Raw genomic sequence first — 16,243 nt, 5'->3', positions numbered from 1 at the left:
TTATCCGGCGTATTCAGAGCACCAGGGGGTCGTATTTCCGTCACAAGCGACAGCAGTGCATATGTCAGGGTCCATTGTTACTGTCTTTGTAGCTGTGCTATAAGTCGAAGCGTACAATGACGCGACTACACTGGGGAGCGTCCTTGTCTTTGTACCAAGCTATTCTCACCCTTAACGCGACGCGACGTGTTTCACAGCCTTTTCGTTCTCATTTTCGCGCCAGAAAATCCTTAACTCAACAGCACTGTATTTGTGGCATCTTCCCCGGCTTTTCTCTCACACTGCTTTGAGGATACGTTCTTCGCATCCGTCATTTCAACATACAGTGAATGGTACGTCGGTTCTCTGCTTCGAGCTTAGCCAGAGCTGGCGGGAAGAACGTTTACAATTGCTATCAAGCTTGATGCATCTGCTCTTCCCGTAGCACCCTCTTTGAGATTGGAGGAGAGGACTGCATATATGCATACCGCTGATATCTCGTCCTGGAGTGCGAAAGTAGATATTATTTTAGATGGGATTATCTCGTCGACCGGTTTCTGACAGACAAAAGCATAATATTGTAATCGTACGTGTGCTGGTTTCATACAAACTGCCTGCTAACATTTGATTTATAGCATATAACTATTCGTGGAATTACCACGTTTAAGCCCATACCTCAGACTGGGGTGTTCCCCCCTCACGACGTGTGCTGGAGCCTGACTTTGCGCGTAACAAGTATAAATCGTTTTTCCTATGTTGTCGTCATCCCCACTACGATGCGTCTTTCGCCTATCGTCCTTAGCTCTAAGATGTAGCGACATCTCTTGCGGTGCTCGCATAGATGTCGCACATAACCCGTGTTCTTTTGATGCAGTCGTCGCCTACCACTAGTCACCTCGAACTGTGGGTTCTGCAAAACAATTCCTTCAATATTTTCAAATGATATCGTATGGGGAATCGAAGGTGATAAAAAGATTACAAGCATCAGTTCACGCAGCACTGAAGCCGTTAGGCTACAGCATCACAACTCCAAAACGTACAATGTGCATCATCGGCCCCAGAGCGGCCCGACACCCGTGTTTACGTATATTGACCTGACTGGTTTTTCTTCCTTGTCACTTATCATCACCATCCGCTCCAACCCTCGCACCCTTAACAAGGACAGTAATTACCGCGGGCAGATAAACCGCAATGACGGTTGTGGACGGAAAGATGCTGTTCGTCGCATTTGGACGCCATCGAAGGATTGTCAAAACTCCATGAAGCCGATTACCAAGGACGTTTGGCGTGATGGTTGGGTATTAGACTGTGGAGGAAAAGGCGCGGAGCGTGACGAGGGGTTGACGCAGCATGCACAGGGTTGTTGGGTGGTTGGCTGCAGGCACGCCGAGAACACGACGCTAATTCTCCAGCTGCTTCAAATCCGGGGCTCTCCTCCACATCCTCAAAATCGTCGTAGAAATCTGGTCCAGTCGGAACACCGTAGGACGTCCTCTCCGGTCAAGGGTACATTTCGGCTTGCCCGCAGCGCAGGCTCACGATCCCAGAAGACGGCAACTCGAGAATCACGCGTGACGCGAGGCTCTTCTTGCGATATAGTGACAGTGCTCGTAACTAGGTACGTGACGTCTTTCCTGGTCCTTATCTCGCTCACGTTCCTTCTAGAATATCATCCTCCTTTCCCATCCAAGGGCTGCGTATACTCCACACTGAGGTCGGGCTCGTCGAGGAGGCATGCTTCTGAGACGAGCGATTTTCCGATCGGGAGAGCGAATAACACTGCTTACGGAGGACCTGGCGCGTGATGGTCTGGAATCCGGAAACAAGAGTTGATAGAATCAAAAGTTGTAGGGAGTCCTGCAGCAGGAGGCGCAGACCGCGGCGAGAGTAGCAGAGACGGAGCTGAAGGACGTAACAACAAGCGAAGGGCGGTCACCCGTGAACGGCACAATGCAGTATCTTCAACTAGACTCGCAGCGATCATGGTGAGCTTTCTTCCTAGATGCAGTTATATGCTATCCTGACAGTCCGCCTGGTAGCTGCCGTCATGTGATTTATCTCACCCACAAGGCGAAGCTCAAGCCTGGGCCTGAAATTTAACACGACCATCATTTTCCAGGCACGCAACGCCTAACCCAGCACCAGCAGCCCGAACGCACGCCTAGATACTGGATGGAATCGTTCCAGTTGCATCTCCGCGCATGAACCAGATCATAACCCTCTCCCCTCGCCAGCCCGTGCTTTCCATCATTTTTCAACCTCCCTGTAGCTCAGCGGCGCACTCTACCATTGTAGGTCCTGCTACTGCCCGTTTCCGCTCTCTGTTCTCCCTAATCGGATACCATCGAGTTCTGGCAACCCATTCCCGAATAAGGCGTTCGAGACGGTCTTCCAGTACTTGCAGCCCAACACGTCGCGTCTTACCCCTCTCTTCTCCCTTTCACGATATGATGCTTCCGCCACTCACAGCAGGGTCACGATCCTAGATGGCGGCAAGTAATCTGTACTGAATAACGAAGCGTTCGAGACTCTTCCGGAGATATACGTAATTGAGTATGTAGTTTCTTATCTGGTCTTTCTCTCGCTCATTTTCCTCTTAGCATATAATCTTCGTTACCCATCCAAGGAGTGCGTACACTCAAAACGGCGGTGGAGCGTATCGTGTTTTCTGGTCGGGAGAATGACCCTCGGCCCGTGCTCCACAATATAAGATCTGGCGTGATCGTCTGGCATTCGGAAACTACGGAGCGAAAGATTGGAAGGATACCTCGAAAAGGAAGCGCGGAGCACGACAAAAGCAACATATCTCGAACCGAAGCGTGCGGAGGGCGATTACCGGCGGAACTACATGGTTTCCTTAGGACCAAAAACGAAGACACAAGGGCGCGCAACAGGATGGGTGCGGCACGCCGACGGCTTCATCAGCCAGACTCACCACGAGCATGGTAAGCCTCCTCCTTGGACCAAGTAGTAGGCTATCTTGACAATCCGTCTAGTGCCCTGCCATCATGTTATTCCGTTCACCTCTGGAACACGACCCTCATTGACGCTATGCCGCCCGTAATGCCGAACACGACACCAGCGTCCCAAGCGCGCGCCCAGACATACCGGGAAGCTTCTCTACGCCAAGCCTATCCCAGCCCGAGGTTGCCATCAGATACCACAGACATCGATCCAGTCCCGGCTTCGCGCATGAACCAGATGATGGCCCCTCTCCCGTCGTGAGCTCGCTTTTTCCATCAAGTTTCGGCCTCCCCCGGCGGCGCGTCCTGCTATTGCCCATTTCTTTTCTTCCTCTGCTCTCTCTGCTATTATGCCTCCTGCAACTCGTTACACAGAGAACAACACATTCGAAACACTCTTCTCTCACACTGCTTTGAGGAGACGTTCCTCGAATCCATCATTTTAACATGCAGTCAACGGCCACGTCGGATCTCTGCTTCGAGTTTAGCCAGAGCTGGTGGGAAGAACGTTCACAATCGCTTTGAAGCTGGATGCATCTGCTCTTCGCGTAGCACTGTCTTTGAGATTGGAGAGGACTGCATATATGCGTACCGCTGATACATTGTCCTGGAGTGCGAAAGTAGATTTTTTGATAGATGGAATTCTCTCGTCCGGCGGTTTCTGACTAATATTGTAATCGTACGTGTGCTGGTTTCATACAAAATACCTGCTAACATTTGATTTATTGCATCTAAGTATTCGTTGAATTACCACGTTTAAGCCCATACCTCAAACTGGGGTGTTCCCCCCTCACGACGCTGATTCCTGTGTGCTGGAGCCTGAACTTTGGCCGTAACAAGTATAAATCGTTTTCCCTATGTCGTCGGTATCCCCACTATGACGCGTCTTTCGCCTATCGTCCCTTAGCTCTAAGATGTAGCGACATCTGTTGTAGCCCTCACATAAGATGTCCCAGGTAAACCATGTTCTTTTGAAGCAGGACTCCTAGGACATCCTTACAGTTCGTTTACACGGCGAACTGTGACGTTGTGATAGTTCGGGAGATTTCTTTATGACGTGCAGTAGCTACTGCACCTCTGAGTCTCCCTGCAATGCGTATTCGCTCTCTAACGAATAATAACCCATCGACGACCAGATTCATCATCTGGTAGGCATAATGCTAATAAATTGGTGGTAACGCGTGGAATCATGGGTGCAAGTCTTTCATCTTCGGGTCCGTAACTCGGTAATGATTGTTGTTGCTACCCGAAATGTTCCCAGAATTAAGCTTTGGGGAACTAATCGTAGCCAAGATGCTGCGTGGTGAGGCCAACTCCGGCTCATCAAGAGAAGCGCGTGTTCCGTTCTTCTGATACCGTAGTTGGCTAGAAGACTTTGAGATGTGGAAGCAGACTCGGACAAAATCCATCTGGACGAAACATACGTTCTCGTAATACGGCACCTCGAATTGAGGACTCTGCAAAACAATTCCTTCAATATCTTCAGATGATATCGTATGGGGAGTCGAAGGTGGATTAAAAACGTCCCGAACAATCAGCTCACGGCAGCACTGAAGCCGTTAGACTACAGTGTCACAACTCCAAGACGTACAATGTGCATGATCGGCCCCGAGCGGCCCGACACCCGTGTTGATGTCTATTGATCTTGCTGGTTTCTGTCGCTTGCCATCACCATCCGCCCCAACCCTCCCACCCTTAACAAAGGACCGTAACTACCACTGGGCAGATAATCCACGACGACGCTTGTAGACGGAAAGATACTGTTGGTCGCATCTCGATGCTATCGAAAGAAAGGATTGCGGAAATTCCATGAAATCGATTGCCGAGAACGTTTAGCGTGATGGTTGGGTGTAAGACTGTCGAGGACAAGATGCGGAGCGTGACGAGGGGTTATAAAGGGTGGTGCGGCGTGCACAGTGTGGTTAGCCGCGAACCTCCTCTGTCAAGAACCAGAGACGAGGGCACGCCGAGAACACGACGCTAATTCTCCAGCTGCTCAAATCCGGGCTCTCCTCCACATCCTCAAAATCGTCGTAGAAATCTGGTCCAGTTGGAACACCGCAGGACGTCCTCTCCGGTCGAGGATGCATTTCGACCACTCCTCCTCTTCTTGGTTCTTCAGCTTCCTGCCTGCAGCGCAGGCTCACGATCCCAGAAGGCGGCAATTCGAGAATCACGCGAGAATCTTTCTGCTCGTAACTAGGTACGTCACGTCTCCCCTGGTCCTTATCTCGCTCACGTTCCTCCTAGAATAGCATCCTCCTTCCCCATCCAAGGGCTGCGTATACTCAACACCGAGGTCGGGCTCGTCGGGGATGCATGCCTCTGAGACGAATCATTTTCCAGTCAGGAGAGCGACACTCGGTGCTCCATAACACTGCCTACTGAGGACCTAGCGCGTACTGGTCTGAAACCGGAAACAAGGGCTGATGGAATCAAAAGTTGGAGGCCCAGACGGCGACGATAGCAGCAGATATGGAGCTAAAGGACCGATTGACAAGCGAAGGGCGGTCACCTGTGAACGGCACGATGCAGCATCTTCAACTAGACTCACAACGAGCATGGTGAGCCTCCTCCTTGGATGCAGTTATACGCTATCTTGACCATCCGCCTAGTAGCTGCTCTCATGTGATTTCTCTCACCCCCAGGCCTGAAACACGACCATATTCTCCAGACATGCGACGTCGAAAACGGCACTAGTAACCCAAGCACGCGCCTAGATACCGGATGGAACCATTCCAGTCGCGTCTCCATGCACGAACCATATCATAACCCTCCCCCCTCACAAGCCCGTTCTTTCCGTCATTCTTAGCTTCAACCTTCGGCTCGTTCTGCCATTGTACATCCCACTGTCACCCGTTTCCACCCTCTGCTATCTCTAATCGTATACTATCGAGTTCTGGTAAACCATATAAGGCGTTCGAGACGGTCGTCCAGTACTTGCAGCAGAATACGTCGCGTCTTATCCTGCCCTTCTCGCTGTCACACTATGATGCTCCTGCCGCTCACAGCGCAGGCTCATGATCCCAGATGGCAGCAAGTGTGCTGTACCGAACAACGATGCGTTCGAGACTCTTCTGGGGATATAGTGACAGTGGCCATAATCGGGTATGTAGTGTCTTACCTGGTCTTTCTCTCGCTCATTTTACTCTTAGCATACAATCCTCGTTTCCCATCCAAGGAGTGCGTACACTCAAAACGACAGTCAAGCGTGCTATGATCGTCAAAGAGGTATTAAGAGCAGAGGTTTTCCGGTCGGGAGAACGACCCTCGGTACTCTACATCATAAGATCTGGCGTGATCGCCTGGCGTTCAGAAACGAGTGTCTATGAAGCCAAAAATTGGAGGGAGACCAGGAAAATGAAGTGCAGAGCATGACTAGGGCAATATATCTTGAACCGAAGCGTGCGGACGGCCGTTACTGACGGAACAACAAGGCTTACCTAGGAACCAGAGACGAGGACAGAAGGGCGCGCAACAGGAAGCTAGCAATTTGACGACGTCTTACTTAGCCAGACTCACAATGACCATGGTAAGCCTCGTTGAAATCAAGTAATACGCTATCCTGACAGTCCATCTAGTGCCTGCCATCATATTATTCTTTTTCACCGCTGCAACACGACCTCATTCTTCAGGCGCGTAATGCGGAACCCAGCCTGAAAACGCCATCATACACCCCAGACTCCGATCCGGTCACAGGAACGCGATGATGACCCTCTGCCATCTCGAGCCCGCACTTTTCCAACCTCCTTGTACCCCGGTGGCGCGTTCTGCAACTGTACATCCTGCTCTCGCCCATTTCCGCCCTCTGCTCTCCGAAATGGACACTATAAAGTTCCTGTACTCCTTACACAGAGAACACTTCTCCGCGGTTATGGTGACAGTCCTAATTATAACTCTCCAGCCGCTTAAATCCGAGCGCGCCTCCACATCCTCGAAATCATCATGGATGATACCCCAGAAGGTCCTCCCCAGTCAACGGCGCATTCCCGCCACTCCTCGACGTCCTAGAAACTGCGAACTCGGTGGTCCCTCCGAGTCGTTTCCAGCCTCTGCTTCCCCAGATTTTAATTGCCGTCACTTCTAGCGTGGGCTCACGATCTCAGAACGCGGCAATCGCCATTGGAGAACGACGCGGGACTCATCCTGCGATATAGCGACAGTACTCATACGACAGGCCTTTCCTGGTCCTTATCTCGCTCACGTTCCTACCAGAATACCATCTATCCTCCTTCCCTATTCCCGGGCAGCATATATTACACACTGTGTTCGGGTTCGTCGAGGAGGCGTGCTTCTGAGACGAGTGGTTTTCCGGTCAGGAGAGCGAATAACACTGCTTACGGAGGACCTGCCACGTGATGGTCTGGAATCCGGAAACAAGAGGTGATGGAATCAAAGGTTGGAGGGAGTCTTGGAGCAGACCGCCACGGTCTGAGCAGAGATGAAGCTAAAGGACGTAGCAACAAGTGAAGGGCGGTTGCTAGTGCAACCGCGAGACTAGGGACATGATTGCGCCCGACAGGGGGCTGACGGCACGACAGCAGCTTCAACTAGACTCGCAACGGGCATGGTGAGCATCATCCTTGGACGGAGTTAAACGCTATCCTGATGATATCGCTTGACTTGCGTCCAGGTTAAGGCTTAGCAATGTGATGGGAAAAGAGAACGACACGTTCGAGACTCTTCCGGGATATAGTAACAGTACCCGTGATTGGGTGGGTATGTAGTGCCTGGCCTGGCCTGGCCTTTCTCTCACTCATTTTCTTCTTAGCATATAATCTTCGTTACTCGTCCAAGGAGTGCGTACACTCAAAACGGAGGTCGAGCGCATCTTGATTGTCGAAGAGGTGTTGAGAGCAGAGATTTTCCGGTCGGGAGAACGACGCTCGATACTCCACAACATATGTCGTACCGTGATCTTGTGGTTTTCGGAAACGGGAGTCGACGAAGCCAAAGATTGGATGGTTACCACAACAATGAATCGCAAAGCTCGACGAGGGCAATATATCTCAAGCTTTAAGCGTGTGGGGGTGGGTACCAGTGCAACCACAAGGTTTACACAGGGGCACGCAACGGGAAGCGAACGGCACGATGGCTTTTCAGCCAGATTCAAAACGACCATGGTGGGCTTCCTCCTTGGGTCAAGTAATACTCTATTTTGACCGACCGTCTAGTGCCTGCCGTCCTGTTATTCCTTTCATCGCTACACCAAAACATCATTCTCCAGGAACGTAAACCAGAATTGCCGAGCGCGCCCCCAAATACCGGATTCACTCACTTCACCGCTCTAAGCCCAACCAGCCCCAGATCGCCGAACTATATGATAGCTCTCTCCTGTCGCGAGCCCGTTCTTTCCATCAAATTTCGACCTCCCCGGCATCACCTCCTGCTATTGCCCGTGTCTCCCTCTGCAACAATGCGTTCGAGATCAATCTTCTCCGTGGTCATGGTGACGGTACTTGCAGCATTGTATGTGTCGCATCTTACTGGGCTCTTCTCTCTTATACACATCTCCTAGCGTACTGTTCTTGTCTACATGATATCATCACGCCTCTTGGTCTGTATCCCCTCGTCTCGAAATCCTCACCCAGTTGATAACCCACAATACGCTCCAGCACGCACATGCTCCTTCGAACGTTACTGGAAACCAGGAGCAAACACACTTCTCTAGTTAGCGTCTTTGCGATTGAAGGGAAGCACTGCGTATATGCATACCAGCGTAGCGTCTCGCTGCAGGGTACAACGTCGGAAAGTATCCATACGGTCTGCTAGTATTTTAATCGTACGTCTGTCATTTTCCTCCAAACGACTCGACGGTATTAACGTTTGATTATAGCATATATCCATGTAACTAACCCTGTTGAATACGAACTCGTGCTCGAGAGATATATCTACTCTTAGTGTCAAGTTTTCGGCATCATTCAAGGGTACCGACGAGCTGATGAAACCGGCCGCACGCAATTATGAAAACACCTTTGCAACCACCATGGCGAAAGATTAAAATTTCGTCCTTGAAGCTTGATAATTTGGGGAGACCACCCCGGCTTTCGCTACCTCATGTCGGTCCGCGTTCGCAGGAGACTGAATTAGTCGTGGTTACCCACACCATGACGCCTATCGCTGGGCTGATGGATGACATCAAATCATTCGTGTTCTTTTGCAAGGTCGTTCATAGGGCACAAGGAAACCCCCCCCCCAATGTCTATGCGTGACTGACCTCCTTTCTATTCATGAGTTCACCAGATATTAGGTTACATCACGCGGTTTACATACTGCCGTGAGACAGATATAGTCTAGACGTGCGCCCAACAACGACCATCGTCCCGGATTAACATCATGTTCGCGGATATTTTTGAACGCTCCCCTGTTAAGAGAGTAAAGGAGTTTCTGATGTTGACCTAGATGCAGGTTTAGCTTGCATTTGAGTATATGGTGAGAGCGCTCGTCCATAGCCATACGGTTGATGAAGGGTCAAAAAGCAATGTTCCGGTGGATTCCGAAATTCGCAAATACGCGTAATTTTGCACTACGCACTAATGATGGTCCCTTGCCCATGCCGTCTTGCTCTCTGGGGGTGTAGTAAGCTTAACGAGAGTTCGAACATGCCAGGCGGTTCCTTACATGCATAATGGAGTGCTATGAGCATTGAGACTTCAGAATCGACATGGGTGTTGTTTTGAAAATTCGGTAAATGCTTCCTTGGCTTTCTTCGTGTTACGACTTATTCCTTATAAAGGTGAATCCAAGCACACTTAATATCTAACTTGGGCACTATGCTACCCGACGACTGTAAATGCCGTCGCTGCAGACTGAACTACTCGAGCAGGCTTGTATGCCCGCCAATCCTACTAACGATATTTTTAAGGGCAATGGAAATGTTCTTAGAGGCATTGTGGCGACATCGTGTCTTCCCACGTACATTTATCATTGCACATCGATGCTTATGTTACATTGTGGGTGTATCACAACAACGATAATAATACCACTGCGCTACAAAGTTAGTACGTCCCCTACCACTTCCTTCCTAGTACCTTTGTTTACTTCCAGAACAGCAGCCGCACCTTTCGTTTTCCAGTGCAATGTCCTCAAATGACGGGAACAATGCTGTTGCCATTCGAATGTACGTCCTGGGGGCAAGGATTCAATAATATTTTTCAGGGACTGTGACCAGCCTTTCGTTTGCTTTGCATTCCTTCCCATCTCTGATGTCTTCCTCACATATTCCTTCTCTCCTATATATTCTATTGAGCAATACGCCTCCTTGTCATCGCATGACGCTCAGTACCTTCATCTCTGGCCCTGTGATACTTACCTAGGGTCGACGAGTTCGTTTCGGCATGGTCTGCAATGCTGTGCACCGTTGGATTCGTTGAATAGCATTCACATTTCAACAACGGATATTCGTCGTCATCAGGATACTGTTCTTCCATGGAGAAGGGAACGAGCATGGTATAGATACCTCATCGACAGCACCATAACGTAGGCGATAGTTTTGGTAAGGTTTATGGCTGCATTGCTGATTTAACATCTCTAACGGTATAATATAGCAATCTATAACTGTACAAATTCTTGGTGTTTATATATTCGTTGTTCGATCCCACCCCCTGACACAAGTAACCCTGCCTACGTCGTCTGGTACCAAAGGCGTGCACGCATGAAATCACCAGCAACAACTGGTGTCTGCATGCGCTGCCGTGGTAGACCCTTTACAAGATTGGCATATGTCAATTCCTTCGTACATAAACCCGATCTGAGAGCTCCAACGAGTGAATGGGTAAAAATCCCATTAAATCCTCCTCTGAACTCGTATTCCCTCGCGGATTCGAATTCCCTACACGCTGCCAAAACGACATGAGAAGACATATCCGGGAACCATGTCTTTTCCATTACGGAAGTACGGTTGGAAATGGACTTCAAGTTCTGCATTCCGACACGGAGCATAATATCGCGTGCATCGGTTAGGGGAAAAGCACTGCGCATCCTAGGTATCGGTTCTCTAGTGATGCTGGCAGAGTGGCAGCAGTCGAGGATGACGGTGATATGATTCCCTTTAACTCGGGAAATTTCATGAAGCACTGTATTGAGTTCTCGATCACTGATGTCGGGAACTATGCGTCCGTTGGAAACATCGATGTTGCGGTCGATGGGACAGAGTGCCTCGATTGGGCAGAAAGCATCGATACCTTGGTAACCTTTGGTGTTCGTGACAAAGTTTGGCACCGATTCACGTGTATCCGGGATAATCGACTTCCCTTCCCTGATGGCTCTTATGCATTGCGAACAAGGGTAGCTCGAACCGTGACCGGAATAATAAATGACGATATTGTCTCCCTTCTTGATATGGGAGTTATTGATAAGACTGCGAAGGGTTTCCATGATATTGTTGCGGGAAGGAATGGAAGGATCGTTAGGGGTGGTATGCCTTCGACCAAGGAGAAGCTGTATGCGGTTGCTGGGTACCTTGAGATCATCTTCCAAATATGTCTTCATCAATAACCCATCTTCAACACAGCCACGCAGTGGAAACGTCTTGTACCCATCGATGCCAATTATAACAGCCCAAAACCGCGAGGCATCGACGTAGTGTGGAGTCTGTTCCACCGGTGATCAATATGAAGGTGAATAAGAATAGATTGCGCTCACCCGTGATGAAGCAATGCTAGGAAAAGACTCTGGTTCAACGGCTCCAGGCCTTATTCCTGATTCATACCGCTGAGTACGTAGCTGATAGAGCATATGAAGCTTTTCATATAGCATCTGGTAAGATGCATCGCCGGTCGATGCTATCTCCTTTGCCTTTTGATGTATAGCTACAGAGTCGATATCCCGAGGGTCGGTATCAACATCTGCGAAACCATGCTTCACGGCAAATTCCTTCTCCAGTTTTTCTAGAGATGCAGCTACGTCTCCATTTGCGTCGTTTTCAGGATCGTCCATTGGCAATGCATCTGGAAGATCAATATCATCCTGAGGTTGACGGTGAGAACAAGCGCTGAGAGATCTACAAATTTAGTATACCGGGGCTTCAGCATCCGAGTCATCGGCAAAACACCGATGCAAAGAGTGGGGTTGCAAGTGATCTGTATCCTAGGAAATTTTCGTGTCCGTTAGCAAAAGCAAAAAAGTGAGAGTTAAAGTAGGCTCGTACAAGGCCATTCCCAGTCGAATCACTTGAGCTACCATCATTTTCTAATACCAATGCGACATGATGTACTTCCAAGTCAGCAGATGCTTCATTCTGCGATGCCTCTAAAGAGAAATTCGACTTGCTGTCGATTATAGAGTCATGCTCGTCGTGCACTATGTGCATACGGCTGAATCTCATGGTTGTGTTGCAGGATGGATTTCAGGAGGCGAAGAATTGGTGGGAGATGTCTAAGGTGTTACCCAACTTTTCTACGACTTTCTTCGGTTATATTTAATGCGGAACAGCTCTATGTAATTACAATCAATTATTTGGGTATACCAGTGCTTCGGCGTTGTCAGAAGTCATCAGAGATACATTGCTAGGCGCCCGACCAAAAATGCTAACCTGCGATAGCATCGGAGACTGTTGAAATTCGAGCACGGGAGGGAACGAAAATGAGCAACTCGTTTATACTTAGTATGTCGACATGGTGGTAAACGGTAAAGAAAAGAAAACTGCGGGTACGGTACGTAACGGGTTCGGAGCCGGTTGATTCCGACGGCTCGTACAGCCACAGTAACTCCCACAGAGACATGTTAGGTTGGTTTTCATTAGCACTTCTCCCAATACTCGTGATGAAAACCGTTTCCGTTCTGTACCAGAAGCGATATTAGTATCCAGCCAAACATCGGGAATAATGCTATGGAGCCAGAAATCTCGGACATTCCAGCATGATCCTGGCGTCAAATTCAACGCGTCTATCATTATTCCAAACAGTGTAAGTTTTTATGACGGAAGGCACTAGGCATGATGGGGAGCTAGGTGGTGTCAGTGATATACATTCATTGTTCGCTGGATCCCCACTTCCGGAGAAGGTATGATATCATATTAAACCTTACAAGGAAATTTAGACCTTCTTGTGGAGTATGGCGGCAGCTGAGCGTCAATCATCTCATTCTGCGTTCGCAGGGTTCCTGGAACCAAAATATTCAGACCTCAAGTCTGTGCGTCTACCCAGTACGATTGTATATCTTCCAGTGGCAAGTCTGGTTCCTTTTTGGGACCTTGGCCGGTTATCTATCTATCTGTTTAGGACTAGTATCACAGGAAACACTCGTAACGTGGTCTTTTTCTGCTCAATCACACAACTATGATGTAACCATGGCACTGCATACCACCCTTGTAAGCGGCCGGTGCAATGGAACTACGTGGGAATCTCTCACCACCCCCATATTAAGCGCCGGTCCTCCTCAATTACTCACACCCCAACAACCTCATGCAGCGTGGTCTCTACTTCACGGGATTGGTGAGCGCTCCTTTCCTATGTACCCTAGTCTCTTTCGTATTGACGAAAACCACAAAGATCTTTGCACCGCCGAGAGAACATTCAGATGGTCCTGTGAATTTCTTATCACAGGTGGATTCTGTGAGTGATTTGTATTGTTGACTGTACAATGCTGGAACATTGGTTCAGAAGGCACCGTCAAAATTGATCAGCTCTCTAGAGCAGTCCGAGAAACAGCTGGCACTAGAATATGGAGCGATGACGGGAGCGGAACATGAGGTTGATTCGGCGGGAGCGTTACAGGAGGCGATAGCCAGGGCAGCACACAAGAACTATGACCCTTTGTTTCCTGCGTATCAAAGTCACCAACACTATTTCAGGTCAAGATTTCGAGACAAATCCGATACGTTGCCGTTTCTTGAGAAACAAAGTAGCGCCTCGATTGTCGAAGTAATTGACAATTCCGATCTTTAGTACGATTTCTAATCTTCTATTTCAGTCCCCTCTCAATGTTGGGCGTTCACCATTCTGGGCCGTAATAATCGGAATCGATGCATATGATTCGTATCCATTGCGAGGCTGCGTATCAGATGCTTTATTGGTTGCAGAATACTTGCAAGAGGACGTAGGAGTTCCCCAAGAACAAATACAGCTCCTTCTTGGTTCTGAACATGCCTCATGTGAGGATCCGTCCTACCCGTCCCGTGTCAACATCATCAAGGCGCTTCTGGGTCTCATCAGCAACCCATCAATTCTACCCGGCGATAACATCATCATTTACTTTTCCGGTCATGGCGCGGGTTATTCCTCAAGCGATTATTTCCACAGCGACACCGATTCAGACGAGGCTGACGAGAGTCCTCGTGCAATAGATCGATCCATCGAGGCCATCTGCCCCATCGACAGAGATACCATCGACGCCAGCGGGTTACATGTCCCCGACGTCAGCGACCGGGAAATCAACGGCATCTTTCAGAAGATTTCTCGTAGCAAGGGACACCGAATTACCGTTATCCTCGACTGTTGCCATTCAGGTAGACATACTCGACATTTCCCAGATCCCGGCACACGTACCATTCCCCCACTTCCACGTGCATCCCTCCGACGTATGCTGGACAAGGTGAACGAAAGTCTTGGTCACGAAGCTTATCAGGAAATCTCATCGAGGGAATGGCGGCCGGATATGTCCTCGTATGTCGTTCTCACTGCGTGCAAGGACTATCAGGTTGCGAAAGAGGTGCAGAATGAGGCCGGGTACTATAATGGGATTTTCACCCAGGGTCTTATTGGTACCCTGAGATCGGGAAAATTGAGTCAAGAATCAACGTACGTAGATCTCCTTTTTTCCTTACCACAGAGACGTGGCCAAACTCCGGTTGTCGCTGGGAAACATAAGCGTGAGAGCCTTTGGTACAAGGTTTAGCCATCTGGAACTTAAAGTATCTATCATACTCTTCTCGTTCCTATGTTTCTTCCTTTACCTGACGATCCCAAGATTTGTACGGATTCTTTTTATGATAATATCAATGTGGGACGATACAGCGTTACCGGTTCGAGGGAACAGATTCACACGATTCAGACTCGGACCCTACCCTTCTGAATGTGAACAACGACCATATTCTTTGGATGATCTCCACGGAGCCAGCCACACCATCGACAATCTATCTGTGTCCGACACCCACATATCCGCCCATATGGGCACAGTTATAGAGGATAGCATGGGTACCTTTCATTGGCGATCTGATCATCTTGTAGGCACTCACGGAACTTTGAATGCGGCGAGCTGTAAAATGCTGTGTGAAAGCTTCCAGGATGCAGTGCGTATCGCTTCCTTTTCATTTATGCTCCATGATTTGACAAACTCTATTCAGCGGCATATGCTGATCGTAGCGCGAAGTGATGCGGTGCGATAACCAGGTGAGAGGCCCCGGCTCATCAAGAGAAGCGCGTTAGGGTTGCGCACGGAACCCTACGTTTTGATACACCGGGGTTTATTCCCGGTAAGTTACCCTCCTCCTAGAGGTTTCGTGAGCAACCCTAAAGTGCGTGTTCTGTTTTGTTTATACGCAGTTCCACAGAGGGATATTGGAGAACGCGTCTTCATGGGCATTAATTGAGACTTCGATGTGTCAAAGCGAACTCGGACAAATTCTATGTAGACGAGATGTGCCACCATTCTTGACCTCATAACGTTAAATTGAGTGCTCTGAAAAACAATTGCTTTCAAAGTTCTCAGACGCTATCGCTGTGGGAATCGAACGTGACAAAATATTTTCGGCAATAGGATAACGCAGCACCCAGCCGTTGAACCAAAAGTGCTACGGTTTCGGCAGGTGGGGGCTCGTGGGAATGATCGGCCCGACACCCGTGTTTACATCTATCGATCTCGCTGGTTTTCTTCCTCCTTGTCATCATCATCCGCTCCAAACCTCACACCCCTAACAAAGACTGTGACTCACTGAGGAGAAGAACTGACAGTAGGAAAAGCTATAGTTCTCACTCGCATTTCAACCCCATCGATTTATGAAGGGACTGCTGAAGCTCAGTGATACCGATTAGCGAGGACGTTTGGCCGATACGGCGTGATGGTCGGGTGTCACTGCTAGTCCATTGAGAGCGATGCACGCAACATGATGTGAGAACATAAAGGGTGGTGCAGCGTGCAGAGGATGAATCGATGATTAGCCGTGGAACTGCTCAGCTTAGTCAGGCACTAGAAACGGAGAACACGACACTAATTCTCCAGATCCTCCTTGGATGCAGTCATACGCTGTCCTGACCGTTCGCCTAGTAACTCCCGTCATGTGATTTCTCTCGCCCCCAGGCCTGAAACACGACCATATTCTCCAGGCATGCGACTCTGAACACGGCACTAGTAGCCCAAGCACA

General features: G+C 49.3%; 5 protein-coding genes across 5 annotated transcripts; 4 read left to right on the top strand and 1 right to left on the bottom strand.

Moving 5' to 3' along the window:
• Positions 1 to 755: 755 nt before the first annotated feature.
• On the top strand, positions 756 to 1,743 carry EV420DRAFT_1734160 (uncharacterized protein; the record flags this gene model as incomplete). The annotated part of the gene is made up of 3 exons (XM_060479973.1): positions 756 to 790; positions 854 to 1,597; positions 1,645 to 1,743. 3 exons carry the CDS (start codon positions 756 to 758, stop codon positions 1,721 to 1,723), a joined length of 858 nt encoding a protein of 285 aa, XP_060323225.1. The 3' UTR covers positions 1,724 to 1,743.
• Positions 1,744 to 5,931: 4,188 nt separating this feature from the next.
• Positions 5,932 to 6,652, top strand: EV420DRAFT_1486390 (uncharacterized protein; the record flags this gene model as incomplete). The annotated part of the gene is made up of 4 exons (XM_060470377.1): positions 5,932 to 6,050; positions 6,098 to 6,307; positions 6,390 to 6,474; positions 6,578 to 6,652. The coding sequence occupies 4 exons, from the start codon at positions 5,932 to 5,934 to the stop codon at positions 6,650 to 6,652; spliced, it is 489 nt and encodes a 162-aa protein (XP_060323224.1).
• Positions 6,653 to 7,447: 795 nt separating this feature from the next.
• Positions 7,448 to 8,909, top strand: EV420DRAFT_1486389 (uncharacterized protein; the record flags this gene model as incomplete). The annotated part of the gene is made up of 6 exons (XM_060470376.1): positions 7,448 to 7,512; positions 7,576 to 7,661; positions 7,740 to 8,065; positions 8,170 to 8,411; positions 8,558 to 8,705; positions 8,844 to 8,909. The coding sequence occupies 6 exons, from the start codon at positions 7,448 to 7,450 to the stop codon at positions 8,907 to 8,909; spliced, it is 933 nt and encodes a 310-aa protein (XP_060323223.1).
• Positions 8,910 to 10,477: 1,568 nt separating this feature from the next.
• On the bottom strand, positions 10,478 to 12,214 carry EV420DRAFT_1177226 (caspase domain-containing protein). The gene is made up of 3 exons (XM_060466207.1): positions 12,091 to 12,214; positions 11,586 to 12,029; positions 10,478 to 11,534 (listed from the first exon to the last, which is right to left on the bottom strand). The coding sequence occupies exons 2-3, from the start codon at positions 11,877 to 11,879 to the stop codon at positions 10,566 to 10,568; spliced, it is 1,263 nt and encodes a 420-aa protein (XP_060323222.1). The 5' UTR covers positions 11,880 to 12,029; positions 12,091 to 12,214; the 3' UTR covers positions 10,478 to 10,565.
• An 805-nt stretch (positions 12,215 to 13,019) lies between these two features.
• Positions 13,020 to 15,006, top strand: EV420DRAFT_1177170 (caspase domain-containing protein). Its single transcript, XM_060466206.1, has 4 exons — positions 13,020 to 13,375; positions 13,433 to 13,495; positions 13,544 to 13,804; positions 13,854 to 15,006. Exons 1-4 carry the CDS (start codon positions 13,346 to 13,348, stop codon positions 14,775 to 14,777), a joined length of 1,278 nt encoding a protein of 425 aa, XP_060323221.1. The 5' UTR covers positions 13,020 to 13,345; the 3' UTR covers positions 14,778 to 15,006.
• The last annotated feature ends 1,237 nt before the right edge of the window (positions 15,007 to 16,243 follow it).

The sequence above is a fragment of the Desarmillaria tabescens genome (assembly GCF_030435595.1).
Source record: "Desarmillaria tabescens strain CCBAS 213 chromosome Unknown EV420scaffold_87, whole genome shotgun sequence".
Taxonomy (NCBI): domain Eukaryota; kingdom Fungi; phylum Basidiomycota; class Agaricomycetes; order Agaricales; family Physalacriaceae; genus Desarmillaria; species Desarmillaria tabescens.
This window is presented reverse-complemented; position numbering and strand designations above follow the sequence as displayed.

Coding starts and splice junctions, on each gene's coding strand:
- EV420DRAFT_1177226 (XM_060466207.1), bottom strand. CDS start 11,879: ATGGACGATCCTGAAAACGACGCAAATGGAGACGTAGCTGCATCTCTA. Junction 11,535..11,585: donor CTAGCATTGCTTCATCACGG/GTGAGCGCAATC, acceptor CCGGTGGAACAG/ACTCCACACTACGTCGATGC.
- EV420DRAFT_1177170 (XM_060466206.1), top strand. CDS start 13,346: ATGCAGCGTGGTCTCTACTTCACGGGATTG. Junction 13,376..13,432: donor GTCTCTACTTCACGGGATTG/GTGAGCGCTCCT, acceptor AAAACCACAAAG/ATCTTTGCACCGCCGAGAGA. Junction 13,805..13,853: donor GTAGCGCCTCGATTGTCGAA/GTAATTGACAAT, acceptor CTTCTATTTCAG/TCCCCTCTCAATGTTGGGCG.